The sequence below is a fragment of the Euleptes europaea genome, chromosome 1, assembly GCF_029931775.1.
Source record: "Euleptes europaea isolate rEulEur1 chromosome 1, rEulEur1.hap1, whole genome shotgun sequence".
Taxonomy (NCBI): Eukaryota; Metazoa; Chordata; class Lepidosauria; order Squamata; family Sphaerodactylidae; genus Euleptes; species Euleptes europaea.
The window spans coordinates 73105573-73120792 of NC_079312.1; the positions used below are offsets into that span (position 1 = coordinate 73105573).

The 15220-nt window shown below is 43.2% G+C and overlaps 1 protein-coding gene across 1 annotated transcript in view; it reads left to right on the forward strand.

The window, feature by feature from the left end:
* Nucleotides 1-15220, forward strand: part of LOC130482851 (semaphorin-3D-like) — a 61105-nt gene that overhangs the window by 13785 nt on the left and 32100 nt on the right. Inside the window, exon 2 of the mRNA XM_056855728.1 lies at nt 11298-11518. Within this exon, the coding sequence (XP_056711706.1) occupies nt 11383-11518 (136 nt within the window). The 5' untranslated portion in view covers nt 11298-11382. The remainder of the gene's footprint in view (nt 1-11297; nt 11519-15220) is intronic.

Consider the following 15220-nt stretch of genomic DNA (forward strand, 5'->3'; position numbering starts at 1 on the left):
CTCATCCATACTAATGGGGTCATACTATATTAATTTGATTGGGTCATGCATTAATGTACTTTGATTTGTATTCATTTGTTCTCTGCATAGTGATATGGCCTATTCCCACCCACCCACCCCCGTACTCAGAGTATGTATACCTACCCAGTGATGTGACCATTTCTTGCTTTGGAAAAGTGGGTTCTTTCTTGTTAAAACTTACGATTTGATAACTTAAAGGTACCACGAGACATGCTATTTTTTGCAACAGTATATTGATGCAGCTTTGGTCACATAAGGTATAGAATGACAGTCAGCAACATTATGGGTTGAAGCAATACTCACTTCGTAATTCTCTGGACATCAGTACTGGTAGGATACCGGTAATACATCCAGCTAATAACACAATTCCTTGACCTGGATAGCCCCAGAATAGCCTGATCTCCTCATATCTTGGAAGCTAAGCAGGGTCAGCCCTGGTTAGTATTTGGATGGGCAACCTCCAAGGAATTCCAGGGTCATGACATGGAGGCAGGCAATGGCAAACCATGTCTAAACGTCTCTTGCCTTGAAAATCCTATGGGGTTGCCATATGTCAGCTGTGACTTGACAGCAAAAAAGAAAAGAAAAGTAGCACAATGCTTTATTAGGGAGGAAGAATAGCCAAGGGGCTCATCTTCATAACCAGACAATTTCTCTGTAGGCTCCCAAACTTTGCAGGTGTGGAATAAAGTCAAGGCTGTGCCAGTGGGTAGAAATGTTGGCTATTTGCTGGGATCCCAAGTCTGGCTATCCGCAGAGTGCCACCATTCCCAGTTTCCATGTTACACCCAAGGAGGTCAGAGAGTGTGTGAGAGAATTCTTAGTTTGCATGACCAGGACCGTCTTTCTCACTAAGTGGGCCATCAGGAGGTTGAATTACCCAGGGGTGTGTAAAATACAGGAGCTGATAGAAACTGTGGATCTTCCACTGTAGGAGAAAATGCAGGACTGACTACTAGCCCCAAAGACAATTAAGGCCAGAAGTTCTAATCCACCCTACTGTTAAACTTTCATCTTTTTCAATTGCTCCATACTCTGCCTATTTCATCTTGCTGTTTTAATCTCTACTTAGACTATTACATTTAAATGGTTTGTTTTTTAGCAGTTTTGTACCAGTTGGCCAAATAGAGGGGTCTCCTTTTATTGGGGGAAATTGGTTGGAGACTGGAGGAGTTTTCCTCCTTACTTTTGTACATGCTCCCATTCCATAAGTTTTTGTATATGCAGGCCCCATGATCTCCAGGATAAGCTTTTTTGGATGGTCAAAGGAGAACCCCCTCTTCCTTTTTCATCACCAGAAAAGCTGGTTGGGTACATCCTAATGAAATCACCCTTTCACAGGCAAAAAAGATGTAGGTAGATACAATCTTATGAGTCAGCAGACTGCTTTCAGTTGCAATCATTTTGTTATAATGATCTGGAAGAACTCTGGTAGAAATCAAGATGAGCGTAGATGACTTTTTGTTTTCTTTAACGAATTTTTGCCTGGATTTTTAAAAACTGTTTTGTCTGTAACCACTGTTGTAAATGAGAGGATAAGGCCACCTTCACCTTAGAAAAACACATCTGTGCTGTGGCACTTCTGGCCACAAAACCAGCCCAAAGAGTTGGGGGGGGGAGTTGATGGAGATGTATCACTGGGAACATGCAGCGTTTGGAGCCAGCCAGTCTGGGGGATAGATAGATGTATGCTTATATCCTGTGTAAAGCAGTAAAGTGCACTGATTTGAAACTCAGTATGGTTGGGGTGGGGGTGGGGGTTGGTAGGCTAAAGAAAAGGCAAGCTCAGGGAGTGGATTGTCCTGCCACCTCTGATGCAACTGGAAAGGAGTGAGTTAAAAGCAGTCTCTGTGTGTGAAAGACAGACAGATGGACACCTTCATCAATACACATATCCTCTCAATGCACGTGGTTGCCATTTCTCAATACACACAACTGGAAACTCACATTTTTTTAGTGTAGGTGTTTGCATGTAGCGAAGCTGGAAGATGCATACATTGCCCTATTAACACAAAATGCTGACCTCATGCACCAGGAAGATTGCAGGTAGTTCTTCCTTTACATGAGGCTGGATTGCCAAACTTGTAATGACTAAACAGAACTACACATAGCCTGGCACACAAGGAAAGGGTTTCTGTGAAACTGGATTCAGGAGGAAAGATGAGTAGAGGAAAGGGGCCTAGGGAAGGAGAGGAATTTGCTTCCTTTCACTTCTTCTGTCTTATTTAGACAAAAGTGACAGCTGCTGCTTCTTGACTCAGCCGATAAGCCTACTGCAGCTGCTTTTGTGTCTTTTCCTCTCACTGTATTAGCTGAAACCTCGGTGCAATATAGGTGCCAAACCCCTAACTTTTCAGGGTTGTATCTTATTCCAGGGCAATAAAAAGTCATAGAATGTGATGTTTGGAATTTGGATCTGTTTACCAAGACAAATCAAATGCGTGTCCGGTGTGCATATATAGACATGACCATGTGGATAAATACATGCATACAGAGAGAAAATAGTCGTATTAGAACAGTCATCCACTCTGATGTATACTTCACAAAATCTCAGAAAATTTCACCCAGACCATTCCCAAGAATGTGTGCTGAGACAGACCTGTACATAGATACAGCCCAAAGACAACTGTTATGAGATGACCGATCAGTTGAAATTCTTCCTGAAGCCTCAGTTTTTGCCTTGACAACAAACAGGTGTGACACAACTGTCACTCAAGGCAGTATATGGGGTTCCTGACATTTTGCATATCCTCTAGTTTTTTTGCCAGATCCTTCTCTTGACTCAGCTGTACAAACTAATCATTTACTACTGTGACTACTGCTGGGTAAATTCACTCAGTTGCTGTAGGGTTAGCACTTGATCGGTAGTTTAGTATTAAATTACTAACAGACGACTCAGCAGTAATTTCAGGCATCCTGAGGAAAGCAGTAGGGGATAACTGAAGCTGTGTGGCAAGACAGAAATCAAATGAAAGAATGGGGGAAAGAGAGCGGAGACAGTTCTAGAACAGAGACAACTGCTGACCTCTTGGAAGAAATAGGCAAAATGTCCCTGTCAAAAGCATCTTCCTCCATCTATACTGGTTTTCTCAGTACAAGGTAACAACTACTACTTTCTTAAATGGGGCAAAGCAAAGCTAAGGCCATTTATACAGGGAAGATTTTGCCGTTTGCTAGATGCACAGTTTTCTAAACAGAATTTTAAAAACCCTATGCATGGGTGCTCATTGCCCCGAAGAAGTTCCAGGACTACGAGGAGTTAATTTCGGCAATGAAGAAATCACCAGTGACAATGCGGACCGTCAGAGTCCCTTCCCCCTTGAAAACACTGATCTTAATACTCACTGCCGAAACTGACTAGAGACCACAGAGAACGCCTATGAAGCGGGGTCTGGGGTGGAGAGCCAGCTCCATTGTTCCCAGATCTTAATCCTCGCTGCCGGAAGGAGATGACAACAACATGTGCATGCACATTTCCCCTGTGCTATTTTAGTGATAAAACACTAAAATATTGCTAAAACAAAAAAAAAATTCTGCGGATCCTCGCTGGGGAGGCAGCGTGGTGTAGTGGTTAAGAACGGTGGTTTGGAGCAGTGGACTCTGGAGAACCGGGTTTCATTCCCCACTCCTCCACATGAGCGGTGGAGGCTAATCTGGGGGACTGGATTTGTTTCCCCACTCCTCCACATAAAGCCAGCTGGGTGACCTTGGCCTAGTCACAGCTCTCTTAGAGCTCTCTCAGCTTCACCTACATCACAGAGTGTCTGTTGTGGGGAGGGGAAGGGAAGGTGATTGTAAGCCGGGTTGATTCTTCCTTAAGTGGCAGAGAAAGTCAGCATATAAAAACCAACTCTTCTTCTTCTCATCCCGTGGCCGCCGCCGCTGCCTCGGCTCTCTTCCTTCTCCCACCACTGCAATGGTGTGTTTGGGCAAGGGAAGGAGGAGGGGGCAGTGTCCAGAGCGAAGCGTCCAGAGTGAAGTGGGGGGGGGGGAATGCTGAAGGGGAGGGCTTCGGTTGCTTGGGGCAAGGGGGGCAGAGAGAAGCCTGATTTGGAATCCAGCATTGGATCGCAACTTGCTGAGCAGCATTACAGTTTGTGTGTGTGTGGGGGGATTTGGCAGAAGCCTGGAAGCGCAGCCCCCACTGGCGCGCACACCTTCCCTCTCTCCCCCCATCCACTTCCTTGACTGAAAAAATGGCTTCTGGGGGAGGGGTTGGAACGACAAGCTAGAATGGGCATGGGGAGAGAAACCTGAAATTAAGACTCCATGGAAATGGCAGCCAGGTTGCTGGTTCAGATGTTGTGGCAAACTATGGTTCGCTATGAAAGGGAAAGAATCATAGGTGGTAACATGGGAGCCTGAGCAGGCTCATGTAATGCCAAGCCATGGGTTTGGCATTACATGTTAGCCAAGCCAATGTCTTTTGCAATGGAAATAAAGACGAGATATTAGTGAGCTCTTTGGCTGTACACTGACAATCTAATAGTCTATACATGATCCAGCTGGAATGCTTTTCTTCATGTAAGGATTTTTCCTTATTTACAGAGCTCATTAAGTTTACGTTTTGTATATATACACACTGCTCATTGTTATCACCACTGTCTGCTTCCTGAGTTGCATCCTGGAATCACTGACTCCAGTCTTGAATTCCAAGTTTTAGTTCTTCATGTTGCCCCAAACTGTAACGGGATCACACAAGCTTGTGAATCGTTTAGGAAACAATCAGGAACTAAAAAGTTATAACGCAATATGCTATAATTCATTGGGGCCAATGAGAACTGAGCATTGGGTTTGGAGAAATGACAAGAGTATTCTGTTCAGAAGGCTAAAATCATTCATTTAACCACAATCTATAAAAATTGGGCCAAAACTATCCAGTTCAAATAATTGGCTCTGGATGATGTGTCCTGAGGTTTGTGCTGAAATCACCTTTGGACAGTGTTCGGATCATGGCAGGGAATAAAGTGAATATTATTAGTAGATTAATCAACTGGACTCTAATTGACTTTAAATAAAGAAGAAAGTTCTGAAACTGGAAAAATGCCAGCTGGATCAGTATTCCAACTGAGTGAGAACTGGGTTTATAGGAGATTGAACACTTTCCCTTTGTTTCAGAAGACAGTTTGTGTGCTTCACAAATTATCTTGCAGGTTAAGCTGGGGCTGTGAGGGGCATTAGAAAAGCTGCAATAGGGAGACTGGGACTGACTAAAAAGCAGGACAAGACGTGAAGACCCTTTTGGGTGGCATTGCATTTTCCACTGATGCTACCTCATTATAACAGGAAGTAAGAGCATGGACCTTGTACCTAGATGAAAGAGCAAACTGCACCATGTGGCAACAGTGTTCTTCACTTAGTGTGGCTAGGTATAGCCTAGGTCCAATGGTGGCACCAGAAAAAAGTAATAGGAGGCCAAGAAGTGGCAAAGTGTAATGAGAGGGTACTTTTGTCCCATGTTATTCTGAAAGAGAAATGGTATATTTCACATGAACACTCCTATCCCAAACATATTTTCAGTGAAGGAAAGAAAATTGAGAGACAGTATTAGTGCTGATATAAAAGTTGAACCTACTGAGTCTTTCGCAGTTCTTCAAAAAAGGTTAACGTCAGCCTTACATTCAAATTACATTGGGCTGCCATCAGGCTCCTTGCTGCAGTTCCAATTCTAAAGCATGTAGCTCCCCTGGATAAAATACTGTTGTGCAGATGTATAATAAGAGCTAGTTATATCCATGAAAGAGCTTTTCAATCTGTTGACATCCCATACCTCACCTTGCATATCTTGGCTTGTCATGTGGAAAACCCCCCCCCCCCCCAGTCACATAGAGAGTTTCTGCCATACCCTGAAATTGGCATAGACACTCTCCACATGATCAGGAAGGCCCATGTGGTAGACCACGGCAGACCATGTAAATGCACATGATACATGTGCCACAGGTTGGGTGTGAGGGGTACTTCAACCCTTCTTTCAGTTACACTTCTGAACAGGAAACTCACCTTCCCAAGTGCTCCATTGCTTGGTGCAGCTCAGGAGTGCTACACAGGGGGATGAGGGGCTTAAGCCTTCCCTCCTGCATCATTTTCCTCAGTGGAAATTACCGGGGCAAGGCTGGGGTTGCCCTACTGTTGGGCTCCACCTGTACTCAATCACTTGATCCCTGTAAACGTGGAGCTCTGCAGCAGGGGGAAGAGCCCCCTTCTGCTCAGGACAATGGTGAAGGAGGGAAGGCTGAAGCCCCCCCTCCCCCTGTGCCACACTCCCAAGCCACATTGGGCAATAAAGCACTTGGGAAGGCAGGTTCCCCGACCTTATGTGTGACTGCAAGTTGGGGGGACTCTTGACCCAACTTACACCTAATGTATCATGTAGTTTGACCCTCAGTGTTATAGCCATATGGATATATAAACTAGTCTGTAATGACTAGTGTCATCAGTAACTGCAGGATGGAGGCAGTGACCTAAGATGAAAAGAAGGCCAGAATAGGTTTGCCCTGCCTTGTTATTTAAAAAGTTTCCCTCTTTTGAAATGAATATTCTGTGTTCTAGAACATGGTAGCTCCCTAGATCATAACATATTTTAAGATCAAGTCCCTGGCACATCATAAAATAAACACAATAGCTCCAGAGAGACTTTTTTTTTTTTTGAAACCTTAACCTGGCAACCATAGGCTGCAGCAGCCAGTTTAGTTTTGAAGAAAGAAAAGAGAATGCAATAGTAGAAAGAATTCCAGGTCTGAGGATAACTAGCTTGTCTGGGGTTTGGGGTTATTTTTTTGTTTTGATAAGTCACTAAAAATTATCTCTGATCCATCGCAGCCATTACATCAAAATGTTATTCTTTATTCAAACTTGTATAACCAGGGCACTCTCACAAAAAAACATGCTATAGTCAGCCTTGGCTCAAACTTCAAAATATCTCCTGAACTAGCAAATCCCCCCTTTTTACGCTTGCAAACTAGAAATCAAATGCTCATAGCTTTGAAGCATTGATTGTTTAAAGCTGCACTGAATGTTTAAATTAAGATTAGATTTATCATTTACAGATTGTTCCTCTCCATTAGATACTTGCTCTCGCTCTCTTTTATGTGTATACTCTGTGACAAGCGGTTTCTCCTCTTCACCACTGGGAGTGCATTTAGGTAATGGTTTATGGCTGGGGTTACAAGTGCCTCCCACGAGGGACCCCATGAAAAAACATAAAAGAAACATTACCTAGTAGAAAGCTTTGAACAAAATATTTGAATCAATCCATTTGAATTTTTCTTTTTGCTTCAGTGGAATGTGGATAACAGCCAGACATTTTTCTTCATAAACCGCATGAACTAACATACTTCCAACTTCATCCCACTGACTTAAAGTAATACAATCCCACTGACCTGAGCGAGGTTTAATCAGAATTCCAGCCATTTCCTAATCATGATAATTTCAAAGTAGGTCCCAGTAGTTTACTGTTGTAGTCACTGTTAGATAAGGTGGCCAGCCTCCAGGTAGGGAGCTCCATCTTTTCCCCTGGAGTAAACGGCAGCTTTGGAGGTAGACTCTATGGCATTATACCCAACTAAGGTACCTCCCCTCCCTCAAACCCTTCCCTCCCTAGACGTCACCCCAAAATTACCAGGAATTTTGTCCGGCAACCCAACTGTTGGATGAATTTATTAGATTATTACAAGCGAGGGACCCACAAGGACCTGTGGGTGGCCATCTCATTTTTTGTCTATTGCCACCCCCCACTATTACTTCTTTTCCCTGGGACCTTTTCCAGGGCTGGTTTGGCTTCCAAATTACAGAAACCAAGGCCTGGAAGGCTCAGTAATATTGTGGTTGCCTAACACCCTCCATGGCCATATGGCAAACCTAATTGGATATAACCCTGTTACTGTTGTGAGAAATAGCATTGGTTACGTTGGTTTTTCCACAACAAACTCTACAGCATGGAAGTAAAATGTATATGCATCTTTAAACACTGAGAAGTCTGGGTCGGTCAGATGTCCCAGAAGTATGTATTCTGGTATTCAGAGATGCACAAATGGGAACCCACAAGGACTTGCAGGAGGTATCTCATTCCCCCTTCCCCACTATTTCCTCTTTCCTTTTCCTGAAAGCCCCCATAGCCTATTCCCTTTTCCTGCTTCCTTCTCTCTGTCCCACCTAACAGCCAATCTACATTTATCTGCCCCTCTGTCCTCAGCTTTCCCTCTCCCCCCCTCCAGCAGACTCCAGCTAGGAAAAATACGGCCCAATTATGTGGTGCCAGCAACTGGGCAAGGCCTATTTGCATAGTAGAGAACCCTTACGTACTTGCTGGGGGCATCTTCCCAGTGTTTAAAGATGCTTACTTTCCCCTGTATACATCTCCCTACACTATTTCTTCTTTCCCGCCTCCTGGCAACCCCCATATCCTGTCCCTTTTCCCTGGCTCATTCTCACCTTCTCAGCCATTCACCAACCTACCTTTATCTGACTCCCATCTTCAGCTATATTATTTATGTAGTTCATTTGTACCACACCTTTCTCCACAGTGGGGACCAAATCAGCTTACATTATTCTCCTCTTTTCCTTTTTATCCTCACAACAACCCTGTGAGGTAGGTTATGCTGAAAGTATATGAATAGCCCACAATCACCCAGTATTGCTTCCATAGCAAAATGAGAATTAGAACCTAGGTCTCCCAAACCCTACTCTGAAGCTCTAACAGCTACACCATACTGGCTTTCATAGAGTGGTTGCTGTTGAACAATAGCAAGCAGACAGGCCTAGTTGAGTCATGCAAGTTGGGAGTTATCAAGTCGCCAGTGGTTGATGCCAGGCCAGCCTCGGCCCAATAAGTCCTCCCTCAAAGGCCAAAATAGCCCTGGAAAAGGACCCTGGCCTCTCCTCTTCCCTTTCACTCACAGAAACCAAACCTGGAATACTATAGTTGCCTAGCAACAGCCACTGAGGGACTCTGTTTCTTAAAGGTACATGCACTCCTTTTATCATTTTGGGTTTTTAAAACCCCAATGGTTTTGTTTTTTTTAAAGATTTCAGATTTTTCTGCAAACCTGGGGTGTTTTTCAGGTTTGTAGAAAGACCTGTCTTGCCTGCTCACAGCTCTAATCACCAGATTTAAGTATCCTCAGATTTGGCCAATTTGACTATTTGAATATGCAAGTGGGGATCTGCAAGAAACTTATGGGGAGGGGGCATTCCCCCATCTTTGCTTCCTTCCCTCTTCCCCCTTTGCTTCCTTTCTTCTCCCCCCTTTCTTCCTCCTTTCTCCCCCACCTCCTTTTTTAGCAATCCTCTCTTACCCCTTTCTCCCCTCACTCCTTGTATGTCAGTCTCCCCCCTTCCTTATCCCTCAGCCCTTCTCAATGTCCCCCGCTTCCCCCCCACTCCTCAGTCTGTCCTTCTCTTTCTCTCTCCTTCTTTCCTTTTTCTCTCCCCCCAGAGAATCTCCCCCTTCTTTCTCTTTCCCTCCCTCAGACAGTCCGCTGTTCTTTCTCTTTTTCTCCCCCCTTACTCAGGCAATCCTCCTTCTTTCTTTTTCTTTCCCCCTCCCTCACACAACCCTTCTATTTGTCTCCCACCTCACAATCTCTTCCCCTCTCTTCTTTTTCCCTACCTTGGGAGCTACTGCAGCTGTGAGAGGGCCCCCTGGGAGATGCAGCAGCTGTGGCAGGGCCCCTGGGAGATACTGTGTGTGCACAGATAACTTTTTTTGTTTGGGGGAATTGAACCCCCCCCCCCAAGTATTTTTAATTTTCTGCAAACCTGGGGGGTTCCCCAAGTTTTGAGAAAAATCACCTTTCTCTCAGTGTGGGCTGGATCCACAGCTTTAGTTATCTGCAGGTCTGCCCACACTTGAGAAATAGATATCCTCCATAGTTCGAGTGGGCATTCTTTTCTTAAAGCTACAGGTGTTTGTATTATTTGGGGGGATTTTAATCCCATTGTTGTTTTGTTAGTTTAGATTTCATCTATTTCTGCAAACCTGGGACTTCCCTCAGGCTTGTAGAAATATCCCCCCATCTTTCTCTAGCTCTGCTTTGCAGATATCCTCTATGTCATGGTTTGGAAAAAGATATATGATATCTCACTATAGAAATGGAAAAGAATTTCTTTTGCATTGTGCATGGTTGAATGTATAACCTACTGCTATTCAAACTTGGCTGCGGGTATCTTCCCTAATACAACAATCAGGGTTTCTCTTTCTACTTAGCAAAAAGTGGGTTATGAAGCCTTTGAAAGTGGGCTGCAGGCCAGCTCTCCCTAACGGCTGTCCCCGCCTGTAGCATCACTCGCTTTTTCTCCTCTTCCTCCTTGCAGACTTTTCACACTCTCACCTTCCCCTTCCTTTCGCAACAACAATGAGGGGGGGGGGAAGCCCTCTGGCAACTAGTAACTTTATGGTAGTAGCTGGAAGGAGGAAAAAAGGCTGAAGAGTTGTCGGGAGCTGTTCGACACATGGAATAGCAAGATGAGGAAAGAGGGATGTGTGTGAGCGTGTTTTGTCTTGGTGCTGTTCCTTCAGCAGACTGTCTCGCTAGTCCCCTGCAGTGCCTCACTGCCCTCTGTAGGAGAAGTACCGCACCAAGCCCTTTGCTGCCTTCTGCTATCGTCATATATTTCCTCAATCTGGTACTCCCCTAACACGCCTCCTCAAACTCTGCTATAGCCTTCTAAGTTTAGATGAAAACTAGGAATGTGGATTGATATATAATTTATAAAGAATTAAGTAAAATGTTTCCTGATGGTTACTAGAGCGAGTTTCTTAGAACCTTGGGGAGGATTAGAAGGAACAATGGAGACGAAGAGGGCTGGGAATGTAACCTCCAGATGAAAAGGCTGTGTACTTTGGAAATAGGGTTACCAGGTCCCTCTTTGCCACTGGCAGGAGGTTTTTGGGGTGGAGCCTAAGGAGGGTGGGGTTTGGGGAGTGGAGGGACTTCAATGCCATAGAGTCCAATTGCCAAAGCAGCCATTTTCTCCAGGTGAACTGATCTCTATCGGCTGGAGATCAGTTGTAATTGCAGGAGAGCTAGTACCTGGAGGTTGGCAACCCTAGTCAAACAGCATAAGAAACTCAGGGATGGTAGTTTAATTGTGATGCCATGTGTATCCCATGCCTCATGTGCTTGCTGCCAACATAATTCTAGATCTTAAATGCATGATGCATCTTAATAAGGTCCATTTAAGAATGAAAAGGAATTGGAGCAATGCACAAGTGAGCTCTATTCACTAGTACCAGTGGACATATGGCTGTTAAAGATTCTTTCCCATTTGTTTTTTAGGTGGTAGGTGAATTTCCCTGATAAAAAATATACCTATGAGGAAGACCTTCTCACTGAAACAAGAACATCTGGCAAAAGAAAGGGGATGATCAGCTTGATTTTCTGCAGATGCTGCTACTTTGCAACCAACAAAGCCCTGGCAATTTGGCTTATTCTGCTGGCTGTTGAGGACTGTACTTCCTTGAAACAGGGAGTTCCCCGCCTCCGCCTCTCGTATAAAGGTAGGACGGCTTCCCGTGTCACTTCCGGGTGGATACCTAGCCCTGAGCCATAACACAGCTAATCAATATTTGTGAGAAACCTGAGGCAGATGCAGGCTTCTTACTTGACCTAGAGGTTCCCCCTGTACACCTTCTCTTTGTAATATTTACTAAATCCCAAATCCTCATCCTTTGACCTCTGCTAAATTAAGCCTCTCAAACTACATCAGGCATTTTATTGGAAGCATTCATTCATGTCACATTAGTTAAAAGCTGAACAGTAAATCTGACTCTTCATCCCTTTCCTGCCCACATTTTGTATGGATTCTGATCTTAGCTGACTTGCAGCTGAACTCAAGTCTTTACCAGACAACCATGATATATACGCAGCCTTTCCTTGTTTGTTGTGATCCAGATATTTTCTGATTACTTCTGTTGCAAGGATTTTGCAATTTTCAGTATCCTGTCATTGACAATAAATATGATTCTGATTTGTTATACTGCCTCTTTCACTGAAACTATGTTTCAAAAACCACTACAAGAACAATAACAAGCAAATAAGAGAATAAAGCAACAATATAAGCCAGGAGCAATTAAAGTCAAAAAGCTAAAGGAGCATAATAAAAATCTAAGGAGTTCTGAAAATTAAAATTAAAAACCAAAAATTAAAAACCAAATGTTCTCCGAAATCAAGAGCTGTCTAAAGGCAGAGGGGTCTCCTAAAAGCAAGATTTGGTGCCCCTGCTGAAAAAGCCTTGTCCTGAGTGTTTAGCCAATGTACCTCAGGTAGTAGAGGCACATTCAGCAGATAATCTGAAGAAGATGCTAAACTTTGGGTATATTTGTGTAGGAAAAGACAGTCCTGGACACATGCCGGATGGTTTGAACTGGGCCTAGACCCTAGTGGTCCCTTCCAACTCTATGATTTTATGATTAGCTGGAAGCCAGAACGGACAATGTAACATCTACATGATGTGATCCAGACAGACAGTGCCAATGAGTAACCAATTACAGACTCTGAATGCTTTTTGATGGAGTTGTGCATAGTAATAAAAGTATCTAAAACTTTACAGGTATTAACCATGACCCTTATCTCCTTATAAAAAGGTCCTCCTGAACATTCTGTTTTATATGCAGCGTGATTAAAAACTTGGGCAGTTTCCTGTCCTCATCAGGCAGGCCGTTCCACCAGGTGGGAGCCACAACAGAAAAGGTAGGGGTACTCATTTGGAGATGGCTTTGCTCAGATGAATGAAGGTTTTAAGGAGCTACGGGACTCTTCTTTTGTTCTTAGGATGGTATGTCTAATGTGATTAGGTCACTGTGAATGATATTAGGGCAGTGTTAGTATCTGGGTTGGTTGCAAGGTCTCATTCCCCAGGGTAAGGTTTCTGCTAGTTTATCAGTTGTTGCTGGTGAGAAACTTATTTGGCGTAATTGTCCATAAGAGACAATTATCATAGTCCAGGATGACCATAACAGTGCATCCTAAGCAGTTACTCCCTTTAAGCTCACTGAAGTCAATGGGCTTGGAAGGGTGTAATTCTGTTTAGGATTGCACAGTAAATAATTCATGATACATTGGTCTAGTTTTAGCTGGGAGCTGTAAGCAGCAACAAGTGATAATCTGTCACTTTCTTCTTTGGGCCTGTCTGTAGAAGTCTGTCCCTGAGTACCATCCAACCTTGACAGTTTGTTTTTTCACTTCACTGGGTGAGTATTTTAATTTTAACATCTCTGAAGGATTTTTTTTCCAGAGACAAGGCCAGCAGTGATAATGGCCCACAAAACAAAATGAATTGATTTGGCTAGCTTTGGAACACTAGCAGCTGAGAATCTTTCGCAGGATAGAAACAAAGCTGGATTCTCTGCTTCAAAGTTTGGTGTATGCTAGGGCCAGGCATGCTAAAAGGAAGTTCCCAGCCTGAGGGGGACCAAGAGGCAATGAAAACAATGGCAGGAGGTGTGACTCACAGACATCAAGCTGAGGACAACGGGTTTACATTAGAAAATCCCACAGAGACACTCTCCACCCTGGAAGTAGAATAGAAGTGGGAGAGAGAAAGAAACAGATGGGCCCACCAAAAGGAAATGAGAAAACCCAAGACAGGGAGTGCAAAGGAAAGATGTGCTTGAGAGAATAAACTAAGAACAATAGAACACCACAGCAACAGAATGGTTGCTTTCATAGTGATTGTCAGTGGGGAGTGTCAGGGACACATGTGCAAAGATTCACATACTGGAGGCAGGAGAGGCACACTTTCTCTGTTCCACAAGTAGCCAGCATTTCATTTATGATATCTTTTATGAAATAAATATTAATAAGAAACCTGAAGCAGCAGTGAACAATAAATCACCAAAAACCTTAAAACAATAGTGAGACCAGCAGCATACTGAATAAATAAGAAAAAGAGGGCCAGCAAAATCACTTAAAAACAGGACATGAACACTGAACATAAAGTTCTTAGGAAAAGAACTAAGAGGTCAGTATTTCTTTCCTTTCATCCAATAAAAGCTCTATGAGCCATATATCTTGAACAGTTAATAGTTATTATAAATCATTTATTACCAAATGGACAAAAGAGGTAAAAAATTGCAACTGCTAGGTTTTTTTTTGGGGGGGGGGTCTTTATCAGCAAGTACTGATATAACCATCTCATAGGGATAGGAATCAGAGCAGACTGAAAAACTTGGTGAAATATAGTATCTTCTGAGGTTAATATACAATGGGCACTCCAGGAGAATGTGTGCAATAGTATCAGTCTTGCCTAATGAACTGGAGCAAATTTGTTCTGAGTAAGGTAAGCACAAAAACTTACCCCTCGTAACTACCAAAGTGTGGGCATTTAATCTGGCCAGTACTAAAGCTCTTAAAAGACTTGGAGAGGTCAACATATAAGTATAAGATGGAAGAAGTTTCAGATGAGGAATGCTGAAAAGCAAATGAACAAGTGAGTCGTGCTCTAAAAGCAGAGCTTCAATAATCCGTTCATTTTACATGACTTCTCACCAAAGCAAATGTTCAGTGAAAACTTAATTCCTGAATAGTGTTTAGAGTAACATTGACAGCCAAACGTTTATCATCAACAGACTTAAACCAGGCAGACCTATAAGAATCCTCTTTTAAGTGTGCCAAATAGCCCTTGCTACTCGAGTATACCCTAATAAATAGCCTGAACACTTGCAACCAAGTCCTTGCCTCAAGGGAAGATTGACCTAATTGAGAATGAAGAGCCATGACAGCTACACAGCGGGGAATATTTAACAGTTTCTGCAAAAAGAATAAGAGTAGATGGCCGATGTTATAATCAATTGAAGCAATCCTTATAGCTACTCCATAAAAAATGATAGGGGCAACTTTTAGACTGAAAACTTGGACAGCCCCAGGAACATAATTCCCACTTCTATTAAAAAATTTTTTTAATATGCTGCTAGCACAAATTTTTTGCTTTATTTCTTATCAGCAACTGATGAGGTCCTCATTTTTAATTAGATGCAAAAAGAATACCCAAATATGAAAACGTCTTTGCTTCTTGGATTGCTTCACAATTCAGTGTCCCTTGGGACACTGTAGGATTTCCTTTTGTAAAGAAGGCAACTGCTTCAGATTTCTGTTAGTTTATTCTCAGGCCTTCCCTAATAAAATATTCTGGAAAAGATTTTAAAGATCTCTGAAGACCAACTCTCATCCGAGATAATAGGACAGTATCACCAGCATAAAGC